The sequence below is a fragment of the Acanthaster planci genome, linkage group LG09, assembly GCF_054643075.1.
Source record: "Acanthaster planci isolate LZ-2023a linkage group LG09, COTS_SCS, whole genome shotgun sequence".
Taxonomy (NCBI): Eukaryota; Metazoa; Echinodermata; class Asteroidea; order Valvatida; family Acanthasteridae; genus Acanthaster; species Acanthaster planci.
In genome coordinates, this window is record NC_141785.1 from 13114219 (window position 1) to 13128469 (window position 14251).

Sequence of the window (14251 nt, forward strand, 5' to 3'; positions counted from 1 at the left end):
CAAAGAAAGAATCCACGAAAAAGGACAACAGAATCAAGGCCTGGTACCTATGGCATATACTGTGCAAGCACGGGCCGGGGGAAGGAAACGAAAGAAAACAGTAAAGGCGCCCTCTATAAACATCATGAAGTAAAGGGCTACAGCACACGACGCGTCGCGTCGTGCGTTGTGTCTTGCGTCGCGTCGTGCTTCAGGCGACGCGATGCACGACACGACGTACGACGCGACGCACGACGCGACGGGCCGACGGGAGGGGCGACGTTAATTTAGGCAGAGAAAAATGCAACAAGGAAAGGACCTAAGACAGCAGGATGCGACGGGCGACGGCACGACACGACGCACAACGCGACGCATCGTGTGTGTACAAACGAAATGGCAAGAAGGCGACGGTTCGACCTGACGGCACGACTCAAGGGAGCCGTCGTGCCGTCGCGTCGTCTGGTTGCGTCGCCTGGAAGGAGGCTAAAGAGAGAGAAATGTTTGTCGTGAATAGTACACCATACGTGCGCGTTTATACTGACATTTTAGACCTTTTCCGCTATGTTTGACGCTGCTCTAGGATGACTGCTCCATGACTTAGACGCGTACAAATTCAACACAGGGCTTCTTTTTCACTTTTAACACTACCCTATTCTAGTATGGCGAACCAGTGATGTGTCGATGTCGAAACATGAGAGTACATGGCCATGGGATTCCTGATATTTCATTCAAAGCAATTTAAATTTTGGCTCCACAGAGTACGTGTCGGCTTCGACTTGCGATACCTGTGATGTACAGTTAACAACAAGCCCCAACCCCCTCCGTGCGTGCATAATTGGGGCGGCCCCTTAATTCAGTGATAACAGGGCATAACTGAGGGAGAAGATCATCAAACGTGTTACTTTCGATTTTTTTGACCATTGGATAAACTTATTTCCACTTTATCCAGGAAGCATATGATACACCTTTTTTCATTGGATTCCCCCCCCCCCATTTGGCATGCAGGAGTTCCTGATGTCGGTAACGAGAACCTTTTTACCAAGGACAATTTCCACCTCGTCTTCGGCATCAACTACTTTGGCCACTTTCTCCTCACCAACCTCCTCCTGGACCTGCTGAAGAAGAGCGCCCCCAGCAGGGTGATCACTGTGGCCTCTATCGCGCACAGCTGGGAGACTGTTCCCCTGGACTTGACCCGTGAGGACCTGTCCTACAAAGCGGGAGACACGACCGTGGACGTTGGGCGACGGCCCGGGGCAAGCCAAGACAGAGCCCGTGTCCTGTATCCGCACCTGCGCACCTACGGGCAGAGCAAGCTGGCCGGTATCCTCTTCAGTCGGGAGCTGGCCAGGCGTCTAGAATCCACTGGCGTCACCTCGGTCACTGTACACCCAGGGTTTGTCAACACCCCAATCTGGCAATACTTCAAATGCAACCTGTCCATGGCAGTGCTGTATTACACGATGTGGCCGATTATGTGGTGGGTAGATTCGGTAAATTAAAAAAAAATATTCCCGCCACAAATTGTTTTGCTTCGTGTATTAAGGGTCAGGGGCGGAGCGAGGGTTGGGGGAACTTTCATTGCAACACATTTATGCGACTATTTTATCAGTATATTTGCTTGTCTAAAGTATCTATTAGACGAAGGCGAGTTTTAAATGATGCACACTAGTTACATTGACATACATGTACATGTAAATCAACGCACATGGAATATCCTCGATTAACTTAAAGTATACCAACTTACTGTAAAAATCAACTGATTGAAAGTGGCAGGATAACCAGCATGTTCCAAACATTTGTACTTCACTTGGACTGAACATGTTTGATTGGAATTGCTAAGACCCCACCAATGCTTTGAAACTATTCCTTGTCGGTTAGGGGTCAGCAAGCACATCTACATGTACATAATCGTAACAATTATGAAAACAGCGCAAATGTTCAGATTGATCATGATATGGAAAAGGAGTGGTTGTTACAGTCAAAGTGTTTGAAAACTTGTAACCGCAACTGTGAAAGTCGTAGTCGTATTGTTTTCGATGCCATTGGCCAGCTTATTGATTCTCGGGGGTAGTTTTTCACTTAGTTACACAGACTGTTTTTTGTTTGTTGGACTCCCAGGTTTCTCATGATAGACGAGGAGGCGGGTGCCCAGACCACTCTCCACTGCGCCCTGGACGAGACGGTGGCTAAGCTGCCCGGCCGATTTTTCGCCAACTGCGCCGTCGCCCAGACGAGTGAGCTGGCCCGGGACGACGAGCAAGCGCAGCGACTCTGGGACATAAGCTGTCAGGCCACAGGGATCGAAGAAAGGTCAAACTGATTAAAGGTTACGGCCGAATCTGAAATATCCAGAGCTAGGATCGCAGACAAGTGTAAAACAGGCTAAAAAAATACCTCTGCTGGTTTCCCGAATCATAATTTGTAAGCTCTCAAATTCCCTGTTGTTCGAACGTTTTGTGGTCCATGAACCATGACTTTTTAACAAGGAAATGTGAAAGCCATCAGAAGGACTACCAGCTTGTATCGGTACAAAACTTATAAAATCAGACCGTAAAAAGTGCAATTATGTACAATCAGGACATGCATTGCTTTTCAAAATGACGATTGTCTGCACGATTAAGGGTTGACCATTTTTGGGGTAACTTGCCCAAGAAGCCATCGAATTATCTCTGAAAATGAACAGAAAATGAAAACCAGGAAATAGACCGTAACTCAATTTTGGTCGTAGACACCTTGGATATTTGTATCTTCCTGATTTTTGTTGAGTGAGTGCATCATCGTCGTCGAGCACGAGGTTCAATTTACCTCTCTACAACCCCACACGTCGCGGTCTCCGCCAGTTGAAAATGCAGTTCAAGATTAAGCTACAGGAGACGACTGAATAACTGAGATAGAGGTCCCCCGTGACTCGAGTAAGGTTGGAATATTTCTCAACACAGTTTATTGGTAGTGTTTGGGGGTTCCCATTGGATATTTGCAAAATAAGAACCCAGTTTTACCTACCTGAGATTTCCCGTTCAGTTTTAGTCATGTAAAGCATCATTCCAGAGATTTGTTCTTTAGATATTGCACTGTTTATTGGTGCATATTCTGCCGCCGGATTATGAAGACGGGAGGTCATGTCGCAAGTAGCAGTGCGTGCCTTCTCAGAAATATGAAATGGCAAAAGATAATGGATAGTCATAAACAGACGCTCACATTTTTTGTCAGATGAAAAAATCTTGCATATGGTACACAATGAGTTTGGTGTGTTGTAATAAAAACAAAAACCCGAATTTAGTTTCCTTCCAAATCTCTGCTTGCCATGAATGTTCTTCAGTTCCTTCGTACAGTGCACAGCAATTCGTATTCAGTTCATTAAGTTTATAAAGTGACTTTACAGAATTCAGGGTCTATTTTCATTGTATTATCATGCCACGTCAAGTTAGTTCGTGATGAAAAAATTCAAGAGAACGAAGGGGAGCGTGTCAGCTTTACTGCCAGAAAGTCGACACAATTTCGTTGACCGCTCACGAAGTAGACACCCCTGCCCGTCTGAACGGACCGTTCGTGGAATCTTGTCGATGTCTTTAACCGAACGTGGCCTTGATGAGATGATTCATTTGTCACCTGTTTTCCAATAAATGTTGGGGAAAATCTTGGCTAACATCCAGATGGAGATATCCTATCAGCCCTATGAAAAGGCCCTTCTCACACTAAAGACGCCAAGTCACCATACTATAAGTACATTGGAAATTATTGCCTCCATCCCCCGTTTAGGATCGGTCGAGTCACCTCCAACTTCAAGGGAGTAGCGTAAATCACGTGAATGGGGTAAATCTTTTGGAGGGGCCAAACTGAAGGATTTCTTTATTGGCTTTATCCGAGGTGAGGCTAAGTTTCGGGGCTTTTTGCACGCTCTTGGGATGGGGAGAAATAACATCCCGTCCCCAACATTGCACCTTTCATTATAACTATTAAGCCTAATGGGTCCCAGACACCCCCTTCAAAAATGGCTCATTGTTTTACATGGTGACCCACCCACCTCCTGGATAAGAGAGCAAGCACATAATGATACTAACAGAACTTCAATATCTCAAGCCGGTCTGTGCTCCGATTGCAGATTCACATGATCCGACTGTGAATTCCCCGGAAGTCTAGCAGGAAATCCTGGCAGTTTCCCCCGAAAAGGAAGCCGCAGCTGCTGCCCTTTTTGACGGGTCGCCAAAACGACAACTAAAATACATGATTGATAATGCAGGTTGTGATATCAGTCGTAACAGGACAGAAGGGAATGCGGAAAATGATTTCCCACCCCCCAAATCCCTCTGGATGGCTCTCGTATTTATATCTTGATTTTCTTCTCCACCCGAGGGTCAGTTCGTCTTGGATTTCCCGTCAGTTCACCCCTTGATGGTCCCTGTGGTGTCAAATTCCTGGATTTTAGATCAGTGATTTGAAAGCAACACGCACGGCCACCTCCCCTTGAAGTGCCGGCGGACAACGCACTTGGATGCATGCGGCATCGGTTGGGCACACGAGTGCGTGACGGTTCCATCCCGTAAACGCACAAAATGTGGGTCTTTTTCATCCCTCGCATTAAAACCTAACCAGTTTAGTTTGGCCCGGTGCTCGAGCGGGAAAGTTCAGCATGGAGCTTTCGATGTCTTATTTAGTTCTCCTATGTTTCGCCATCCTGGCGGCTCTGTATGTCCTGCACTATTGGAAAAACATCGCCTGCCGGAGGTCATGCAAGAGCGAGGTCAATCTGACGGGGAAAACGGTCATTGTGACAGGTAGGACAGTTTCTCCTCTTCGCGGTTACCTGCTGTATCACTTCAAAGTTTGTACTGGGTGTCCTATGACAGACTATACAGCTAAATTGATTGGCAAGAAGCTCCGACAGGCTGGCTGCATGGCTGGTTTGCCGGGTAACGCGTCGGGTGGCTCCAGGCAGGGGCGTATCAAGGGTCCAACTTGTGGGGAGGGGGTGGAATTTTTAAGAGGGGGACTTGCAGGCGTTTGGTTATTGTTTCAATCAGTCCAAAGCTTTGCTCTCTCCTGCAGTGGGGTTCGGGTATGAACAACAGAGGGTTCTCCGGTACCTAGCAACGACTTCCCGTCAGGCTAACACCGCAGTTCATAGTTGGGGAGAGCCGTCACGGTGGTACGGTGTATATTCAGCAGTATAGGGGAGGCTGACCGCGGATTTTTTTTTTTTTTACGAAACGGTACTACCACCTGTCTTGGAAGGGGGTGGTCGTTAGGATTCTTTTAGGGAAGAAAAATCTGGATCGTCGTTTTTTGAAAAAAAAAATCCTTTTAACCTCCCCCCCTTACTCAAAACCTGGAAAAAAGTAAGGCCACATAAGGAAGAACAATACAGTACTTTTCCCAGGTCTTCGCTGTTGAAAATGATATCATATCCATACACACTGAGGACATCATTTCTAATCGTCTAATCGCATGAGCCTCTACACGGGTCTTTACCTGCTCAGCCAAACAGTCCTGCCAATCAAGGTCAAAAACAAGGCACTCTGAAAATAGTTTGGGTGGTATACAAAACAAGGCTTGTGCTTCAAGGACTTTAGCAGGTGACTAGCATGTTAACCAATCGCGAACAAACAAGTCTGCCTTTAATGGCGGGTGTGCCTCCCATCCGATGCTTGTGCCCCAGTTGCCCCGCCCCCTGATATACATGTATTCACCCCAGTTGCGTCATTGCATTGTGTTATTTAGCGTACAAATATTTAATAACATACGGGTGTTAAGCCACAAGTGACTCAGTAGCCCAACAAGAATAAGGAACAGTTCCAGACGGGGTGGCTGTTTTCATTAAACTCATACTACCTGCGGGAGCGTCATCCGTCACTCTGTCAGAGAATGATGTTCCCAGTCGGTGTTAGGCTCAGTTCATAATAACGAATGACAGGATCCAGACGGCGTGAACAACTCCCTATCGTAAGTTGTCAATGGTACATGATACATACAGTAGGCCTATACATCCAACGGTGTGTGCTGTCACCTAACCTCGGGTCCGTCGTCTGCTTATTCATCGCTAACTCATTTCGAAAACTTGCTACAGGCACTCAATCCATCCTTTCATCTCTGACAAATTTCGCGTTTACCTCAGGGGCCAACTCCGGCATCGGCAAAGTGACCGCCCAGGACTTGGCTCGGCGAGGCGCCCGGGTCATCCTGGCCTGTCGCAATCTCCGGAAGGCCCAGGATGCCGCTGAGGAGATCAAGGCGCGCACGGGCAACTCGGAGGTAGTGGTGGGCCACCTGGATCTAGCCAGCCTGCAGTCCGTCCGGGAATTCGCAAAAGAGATCATCGAAGGCGAAGACAGACTGGATATTCTAATCAACAATGCGGGTAGGTAAAGCCCAGGTCTGCTGTGCTGCTGTTTTTGTCACTCTGCGCCTTGTAATTTTTATCTGATACAATTTACACATGTATGAACTAACTTGCCACAATAGGTCAGCTATAATGGATTTAATCACTTTTATGTGGAAAACAGGTATAGCCGTTGTGTCTGGTGAGCCTCTAACGGAAGACGGTTTCCCCGCGTTGTTCGGTGTCAACCACTTCGGCCACTTCCTCCTCACCAACCTCCTCCTGGACCTGCTCAGGAAGAGCGCCCCCAGCAGGGTGGTCACTGTGTCGTCAAACTACCACCGAAGCGTTTGGAGTCCGCTAGACCTGACCCCGGCTGTGAACGACGGCGGCATCCCCGGTGGGAACGGGGACGGTGGGGCGCTGTACCCGCGCCTGAACGCTTACAATCACAGCAAGCTGGCTAACATCCTCTTCAGCCGCGAGCTGGCCCGCCGCCTGGCTTTAACCGGGGTCGTTTCCGTCTCCCTTCACCCGGGTGTCATTTTCACGCCGATCTGGAGGAACGTGTGGAGTCGAATCTGGATCCTGACCCCGCTGTACTACATCCTAGGCCCGCTGATGTGGTACGTTGAGTTTGCATGCATAAAATCCGGTAGACAATCATCATAACGGGGGATGAAGCCCCGAGAAAAGTAAGCTCTACCCACCAGCAAAATCCTCCAAAATCGTGATTCAGAAAAAAGCAGGATGGGCAAGCTTGCCCAGATAAGAGATACTGTGGCCGTTGTACGTCCAGACATATTTTATCAAATGGACCATACCATGCCATTCCTGATGAAACATCTTTTTGGTAGCTCAGTCCATCTTGTATGGTTCCTTGACTCCAATACACTCTTTTTTTTTCATCGACTCCCCTAAATTTCGTCACAGGCTGGTCTTGATTGACGAAGAGGCAGGTGCCCAGACCATTCTCCACTGCACCCTGGACGAGTCCATCGTTAACCTTTCGGGCCAGTATTTCAGCAACTGCGTGGTCAGTGAACCGTCCACGATGGCCCAGGATGATGAACTAGCTACGCGACTGTGGGCGGTCAGCTGCCAAGCCACAGGGCTCGCGGAAGAGTAAATGGAAGCTCAAAATCGTGTACAATTTGGACAGTAACTTAGTTCCAGAGTGATGTATATGATAGATTATAGTTCAAAGATGAGTACTCAAAACCGTTTAACAAATACTTTATTTTCAAATAGCTGAGAGCATGTGATCAATTCTTTAAAATACTTGATTGATAAGAATACGATTGCAGTGCAGACATCTTGAATTACTGTGGATAACAAGGCACTCTAAACAAATATTGATAACACTGATTACCAAACTTGTAAGTGTCGAGAAGAGGTTTCATTGTCTTTGCATTGAAAAACTTTTGTAAACGGCACTTCTAGTTTAAAAGAAAAAGCTCCCAGAAAAAAAAAACGTTTCACAGGAAGTGCGTGGTGTAATGATGAAGATTATATACAAATTAACAAATAATGCTCAGCATCTATGTGTATCATGAAACTTGCAACAGACTGCATTCGCGGCGTCCCAATTTCAGTCGTATTCCTGAACGTACAATAAAAGTTTTAAACACGTAATGGGATGGTACCAGGTGATTTGGGGGGTTGGAATGAAATCGTCATATGCAGCAAGGTATGAGACGGAGAGAACCCCCCCCTGCTTTGTGTTGGTCATTGTCTGGCAGGAATCTGGGGAATTCTTTTCAGACATCTTGGGGGATGTGTTAAGTAACAATAGTCTGGAATGTGTATAGGGATTGGACATGTTGGGGGGTACCCCTCGGTCTCATTTCTTGCTGGGTATAGAAATCGTAGAATATAGTCAGGTTCTTTGAGTTCAGCGTTTTCCAATAAATACACTACGCTGGGGAATATGACTGAAGTTGGGGACGCCGCGAATACGGTCTATTACATGTATAGAGGCTACTGAGGCAGCCCAGTGCATAAAAACTGTTCCCGATATCAGGGCTTCCAAATGAACAGTTGTAATGACTTGCTGTAAATAAAAATTGGTCATGAATTTCTGTAACTAACAAGATGTCATGACTTTCTGTAAATAACCCACTCCCTCTTTTTCAAATGCTGAAAGGAGCGATGTGGTTGGCCAAGATTACTGATGTGAATACCAATGGCTGGAAGTTTAGCTATATGGGAAGTTTTTTGTTCGTGTGAAACTTGGGACAAGCAGTCCCTCAGGCTGAGCTTGCTGCGGGTTGCTAGGAAGAGAATCCAGAGTGTTGTTACTTTTTCACGACAATATCTTCTACAATATTTAACCACAGCCAATTTTCTAAAAAATGGGACTTTTGATCTTATTCTAGGGAAAACTTTTGCATTATCGGGAGCAAGGAACTGGTAAGTATGTCAGGTAATTTCTATTCGATCATCCCCAAACTATGAAGCAGTATTAGCAATATCCCAGTCGTGTCATTGGCTGTTTCTATGGCAACTGAAATGTAGCGCTGACTAACAGGTACTAATCAATTAATAATGATTCTTGTTACCGCATCAAAATCCTTGTCTTTTAACCTAATATTCATGTGCAGGGCAGTTCACTGCACCATGCTTATTTTACACCCACTTCAATGTAATGACTTGATCACAAGTCCACGTCCTGCCAGATTTGGGACCAGCATTTTCCAACGCAACACCTTGGTAGACGCAATTGTAAAACAAATGGACCTGCAGTTGTCTTCAAATTCCGGAGTGGGGCCCCACGTGTTCCCAATTAGAGGAGTTAACATTCCCACTGAAAAAATCCCAGACTTCTGAAATTTCTAGCACTCCCTTACTTTGTACAACAAGGACCTGTTTCCACCTCAAGTTCACCAGAGAGTTTTCAGCAATACACTTTGAACGACCCTATAAAAGCAACCGAAGAAATAATTGGGCCAACAAACAAGCCCTTTGTAAAATCGGCTCGAGTAAACCTGACCCAACAAAAGTATCAGTAACATAACTTATCAAACATAAATAAACAAATTTTTACAAGTGGTACCACACAGTCCCAGGACTTGCTCCCTCGCTTACAGCACTTTGACCTGCCTGCAGTGGATTCCAATTACAACCATTCATTTTGTGTCATGCACGCTTTACGCCTGCCGTTGGCTTCTGCATTTTTTTTTAGCATCTTCCAAAGATGGATTATAAGGGGGTGACATATCACTGCAGTGACCACAGTTGGTTGGGAACCAGTCTATACGAAGTGGGCTTGGTTTACATTGGAAGGGTTACCAGACCAGATTTTAGGGAGCCGTGGTCACAGGCTAGAGAGGGCTGCAAGGATCTCCGCTGGGGGGGGTGGGGGCATGCCTTCCCCCCATAGCTGTGCCACTGCAGCCAAAGCTTTAAGGCTTAACAATTCTCAAACCATACAGACGTTTTTATAAGTGGGAGGGCTTAACAACCCAAATTTGGAATAGAAAAACACAAATTTGAAACCTTCCCAACGGCCTACCTCCAGAGATTGTCTTTCATTATGTATCTTGGAATGTGCTAGTTGTATGAGATGCACCTCAGCTGCTTGCATCGGAAAAGGTAGCCAAACACGTCGCGAGCTGTGAGTCAAGCAACGTTTTTTATCTTGGTAATCTCTGGCAAGCAGAACGATGACAATCATTGTGTTGATTAAAATTGAAAAAGGAAAATCAAGAAAAGTTCTTCTCTTTTTTTGTTCAAATAAGACACAACAAATGTTTTTATCTTGGCGACATCAAATGAATGACACCCGGTACATTATAAAACTGATTTGACATATTGGATTAGATTTGCTGATTATTTATGGAGAATGCCAAACTGCTCCTCCCCAAGTATGCATTATGCTAATGTAGCTAGCGCTGTTGCCCTTTAAGGTCCAAAAGTTCCGGCTAATATTCTGTGATCTCGATTTGAAGCAATTCGTTTTTGGTCTCACAGTTTGGCCCACGTTCAGTGTCTTTTTAAGAGGCCAGTTCATACTTCATGAGAACTAAATGTAAAATGCAAAGGAAGTGTTGCTCAATGGCTCCAAGACGCACCCGCAAGGATCATACTATTACTTACTTAAGCCCGTGCCAAGCATCTATTATGTGCCCTTCTCCTCTGGAGTCACCATGGTCAGGCATGCATCGGCAAACTCAACAAACAGTGGTTCCCGCATGTACTTGTCCACCACAGCAGCCTTGTTGTCCGTCCGGTCCACCTCCAACAGCAACTGCCGGAGATGTCTGTTGCGGAGCAGCGCTTTCAGATTGCTTGATTCAGCTGTATGGTGCAACACACAACCCTATAAAAAGTGAGGGGGGGTCACGAGTCCCTGTTTTCAGGGGGTGGCAGGTTGCCCTTTCAAAGTGGACCAATGTGCCTGTATCATCCCCCCCAAGTTAAAAGATGAACTTGGGGGGGATGGCATGTAGTCAGGGATGGGAGAGCACAGTTCTTATTCCACAATCTGCCTTGAGCACAAGCATCCCTCAAAAGAGCCATGTTGGTGACGGGTGTTTAATCTAGTGCCATAAAATAGCCCATTTTTATAACCGTTCATGAACCAGTGAAGTGCCGCCCCCATCAAAACAGCCGCTACCACTTGGAAAATTGCGCCCTCTCTTGGTCATACTTGGGAAGGATTAATATACGTGTACATGTAGAAGAATCCAGTGATATAGCCACAGAACATTCAGCATGGCCCCCATCCAATGGTGGAAAATACTGCACTGGGTATAGTTCCTTACGACTGTCACGGAACACCTGCTATGCCCAACAGTTATGGCATATGCATATTGCATATGGCATAACTATGGGTTTGTCCATTGTATTTGTGTGTGCACTAACAACAAATGTAAACGTACATGTACATGGGTCACTCAAGCTCACATCACTCCCTAATTCACAGCTGATTTGATACTGAACCGACATCATTGGGCAGAATGTAGTTTCCTTTCCATTCCCTCTTTCCAGGCTGACACTTTCTTTTCTATTTTCATTGGTTGATAAATTTGCCGTGTATTTTGATTTCTTACTGACATACATCTAATTATAAAGGCAGGGTTAAACCTCTTAGTTGAAGCTCTTTACATTAGAAACAAAAATATCTTCAAACAGACGATAATCTGAACATCTGTCCGTCATCTTGGATAAATCTGCTGTGGCTTTAAAAGAACAAGGGGCACTCCTCCATTAAAGAAAAAACCCCAAGAAAACACTGATTTTTTTTTAATTGGCCCTGTGGTGTTTAAAGGCACTTTTTCACATCCTGAAGTTATGCCACCATTCCTAGGTTTAGTGTCCTGCCTTCCCCTGACACCCCCCCCAAATTAACAGGCTTACCAAGTTTTTCTAAACAGTCCTGTGGGATTCTATCATCATCCTCGTCCACAGCCTGGAATCCATCCTTGCCGGATTTTGAATCCATCTAGCCTCTTCTGTACACTAAAAAGACCAAAGACAAAAAATATTCATTCAAAAAGTCAAAACCCAGAATATCTTTTGCAGAGGCAAACTACTGATTGACAAATGGTCACTGATCGGACTTGGTCGTACTTTACTAAGGGTCTTGTGATTGTGACTGCCGTGTTTGTGTACAGCCAAAAAGATTTTGTTTAGCACAGCAGGCAACATGAATCAAGTTATGGATCAAGAAAGGATTGCGAATGCAACCAGTCATGTTCATGTAGATCTTGAGACTGGTCTCGAGACCAATTTTTGAAGGTCTCGACAATTTCAAGGTCTTGACTCAGAGAGCTCAGTCTCAAAACAAGTCTCCAGATCTTTTGGCATCTCGAGTGTATGAGACCTTACTATTCTATTGGAAAAGAAGAACCAAATAAATTTTCATGATTTAAACTTTTGATAGTCTCAGTAAAGATATTATCAATTCTGATATTATTGATTCAATAAAATCAAATATTCTGATACCCACATGTCATTGCATTTAACGAAAACCCCTCTATGGTACTTGGGTACAATACACGTCACCACATGCGCTGCGTGCATCGAGACCTGTGCAGATATGCCGATTTTGCAAATGAGCAAACTCACAGAGAGGGCTGGCAATGGGACAAATGTCAATTTTGAATGAATTAGAGGTAAAATCGAAAGCCAACCAAAAAGGTGATACTTCTGCAAACTTTGGCTTTGTGCTTTGATACAATAACATCTGAGATCTAAAGAAAACATTTTTGGGTGTCTTCTAATTTCCTTTCAAACAGTCTGATAAACGGTTTAATTTAAAATTCAAAGTGGGCAATACAGTGACAGCATTTAAATTAATTCAGTATAAATTTATAAAAACCGTTTACATTATGCTGGGAGGGGGGGTTAAATGTACAGGTATATGTATTTCTCATTTTTATATACTACTTAGTTTAACTAAGACCTCTGTTTCAGTCTTGGTCTCACCCATGGTCTTGGTCTCAACTTTGCACCCTGTAGTTTCAGTCTACAGGTCTTGGTCTCGAGCTTTAAGGTCTTGACTACATCACTGAGTGCAACTGAACTGCCCGTTTAGTAGTTTGTCTTTGGCATGTAGTGAAGTCATAGCCAACATCAGGAGATTTACAAGCTTTTTGTCGATGCTTTATCATTTGGGGCATTTTGGGGGGGGGGCTGGGTGCAAGGTACATGTAAATAACATGGTCAAGGGAAGTCAATGCACCGGACAAGCCCTTCGCTTCTGAATTATGCATTACACAGCACCGAGTGCCTTGACTTCCCAAGTACAATGAGCCACCATTGTTGGGAGACATCAGGGCATTACTTTTAAAACAGCAACGTCCACGGCCAGCATACCTATGTGTACATCACAGGTCGGGTTTTCAAGATGCAATAACATGAGAAAATGTAGGGTTTGGGTGAGCTTACAGGTGATAGTATGAAAATCCAAACATGCCAAACTCTAGAGAATGTATCGGTGTGAGTAAAAGTGTGCTGTCGTTCATCTTCCTGAAGATATTTGGAGTCAAATTTGGGACAAATCTGCGTTAACGTCCTGCACTGAAGTAGGGCACTAGGGCTAGGATGGCAAAAGTATAAAGACAAAATTCCAAAGTGAGTCATTTACAGCCCTACGTACATGTGGGGCAGATGGAAACGGAGGAAAGGAGAACACATACAACGACATGCATCACATGCATAGGCCTCCTGCTCAGAAAGAGTACAGTACGTAATTTATGCATCCTGCGCATGATTAATAGTCACATGACGTAACTAATAATATCACTTTTATCATGTCCTCCTTTACCGTCTACCAACATGTGGGGCTAGTGTTAGCCCCACTAGTGTGGCACGGACTCTCACTTCCGATCCATAAGGATGGATCGGGAGTGAGAGTCCGTGCCACACTAGTGGGGCTAGGCTAGTGTCAGGTCATGCAGGTCAGTCATGACTGTCAGACCATGACCATGGAGGTGGTCAGACTGTCGTTGGCAGTTGGTCATGACCGGTGACAAACTGCTTGACGCAACTGAGCATGCTGAGAAACGTTAGTATTGCCATGCTGGGCCCGGGGTAATGGTAGCCTACTAAAATGGCTAATGATGATGGTTAGGTTGACGTAAACCTTGTTTTTTACATGTTTTAAACTTTCAAAAAGATTACTAACTTCCCAGGTAGGCCTAACTCCTCGCCGTTTTCCAGATACAGTGGCCAGATACCTATTTGAAATTCTAAAAAATCAGACTTTTTTTTCTCCGTTCCAAACTTACACACCGCGTCCAACTAGAACTCGCCTCATTCCTGCCATGTGGCTGTTACGAATAGAAGTGCGCCCTCCGGTGACACGATCAATTAAACAAGGTTGACGCACCCATCTCACGGTCTTCGTACCTCGTTTGTGAAGGCGGGTTGCTGGGTCAGAGATGAGCTAAAGGTGATGAAATAATTACCAGGTCAGAACGATTAAACATTCATAAACGAAACCTA

The 14251-nt window shown here is 45.2% G+C and overlaps 3 protein-coding genes across 5 annotated transcripts; 2 read left to right on the plus strand and 1 right to left on the minus strand.

Moving 5' to 3' along the window:
• The first annotated feature begins 372 nt into the window (after positions 1–372).
• On the plus strand, positions 373–3274 carry LOC110982244 (retinol dehydrogenase 11-like). Its single transcript, XM_087141192.1, has 3 exons — positions 373–433; positions 985–1459; positions 2101–3274. The coding sequence occupies exons 1-3, from the start codon at positions 373–375 to the stop codon at positions 2300–2302; spliced, it is 738 nt and encodes a 245-aa protein (XP_086997318.1). The 3' UTR covers positions 2303–3274.
• A 1208-nt stretch (positions 3275–4482) lies between these two features.
• LOC110982277 (retinol dehydrogenase 12-like) lies at positions 4483–8391 on the plus strand. The gene is made up of 4 exons (XM_022240580.2): positions 4483–4757; positions 6095–6337; positions 6483–6924; positions 7232–8391. The coding sequence occupies exons 1-4, from the start codon at positions 4613–4615 to the stop codon at positions 7425–7427; spliced, it is 1026 nt and encodes a 341-aa protein (XP_022096272.1). The 5' UTR covers positions 4483–4612; the 3' UTR covers positions 7428–8391.
• Positions 7519–14158, minus strand: LOC147798152 (zinc finger HIT domain-containing protein 3-like). Of its 3 annotated transcripts, none has more exons than XM_087140958.1 (4): positions 14035–14158; positions 11660–11761; positions 10397–10597; positions 7519–9912 (listed from the first exon to the last, which is right to left on the minus strand). In XM_087140958.1, exons 2-3 carry the CDS (start codon positions 11742–11744, stop codon positions 10419–10421), a joined length of 264 nt encoding a protein of 87 aa, XP_086997084.1. In that variant the 5' UTR covers positions 11745–11761; positions 14035–14158; the 3' UTR covers positions 7519–9912; positions 10397–10418. The 3 variants fall into 3 exon arrangements, with proteins under 3 accessions (XP_086997084.1, XP_086997082.1, XP_086997083.1); XM_087140956.1 differs by having other exon boundaries at positions 13932–14091; XM_087140957.1 differs by having other exon boundaries at positions 7519–9948; positions 13932–14091.
• Positions 14159–14251: the final 93 nt, after the last annotated feature.

What these genes read in the sequence shown, in the direction of transcription:
- LOC110982244 (XM_087141192.1), top strand. Translation starts at nt 373, where the DNA reads ATGGCAAGAAGGCGACGGTTCGACCTGACGGCACGACTCAAGGGAGCC. An exon ending in GGGAGCCGTCGTGCCGTCGC is followed by an intron (nt 434 to 984) that starts GTCGTCTGGTTG and finishes TTTGGCATGCAG; the next exon opens with GAGTTCCTGATGTCGGTAAC. An exon ending in ACGATGTGGCCGATTATGTG is followed by an intron (nt 1,460 to 2,100) that starts GTGGGTAGATTC and finishes TTGGACTCCCAG; the next exon opens with GTTTCTCATGATAGACGAGG.
- LOC110982277 (XM_022240580.2), top strand. Translation starts at nt 4,613, where the DNA reads ATGGAGCTTTCGATGTCTTATTTAGTTCTCCTATGTTTCGCCATCCTG. An exon ending in GAAAACGGTCATTGTGACAG is followed by an intron (nt 4,758 to 6,094) that starts GTAGGACAGTTT and finishes CGTTTACCTCAG; the next exon opens with GGGCCAACTCCGGCATCGGC. An exon ending in ATCCTAGGCCCGCTGATGTG is followed by an intron (nt 6,925 to 7,231) that starts GTACGTTGAGTT and finishes ATTTCGTCACAG; the next exon opens with GCTGGTCTTGATTGACGAAG.
- LOC147798152 (XM_087140958.1), bottom strand. Translation starts at nt 11,744, where the DNA reads ATGGATTCAAAATCCGGCAAGGATGGATTCCAGGCTGTGGACGAGGAT. An exon ending in GGACTGTTTAGAAAAACTTG is followed by an intron (nt 10,598 to 11,659) that starts GTAAGCCTGTTA and finishes TGCACCATACAG; the next exon opens with CTGAATCAAGCAATCTGAAA.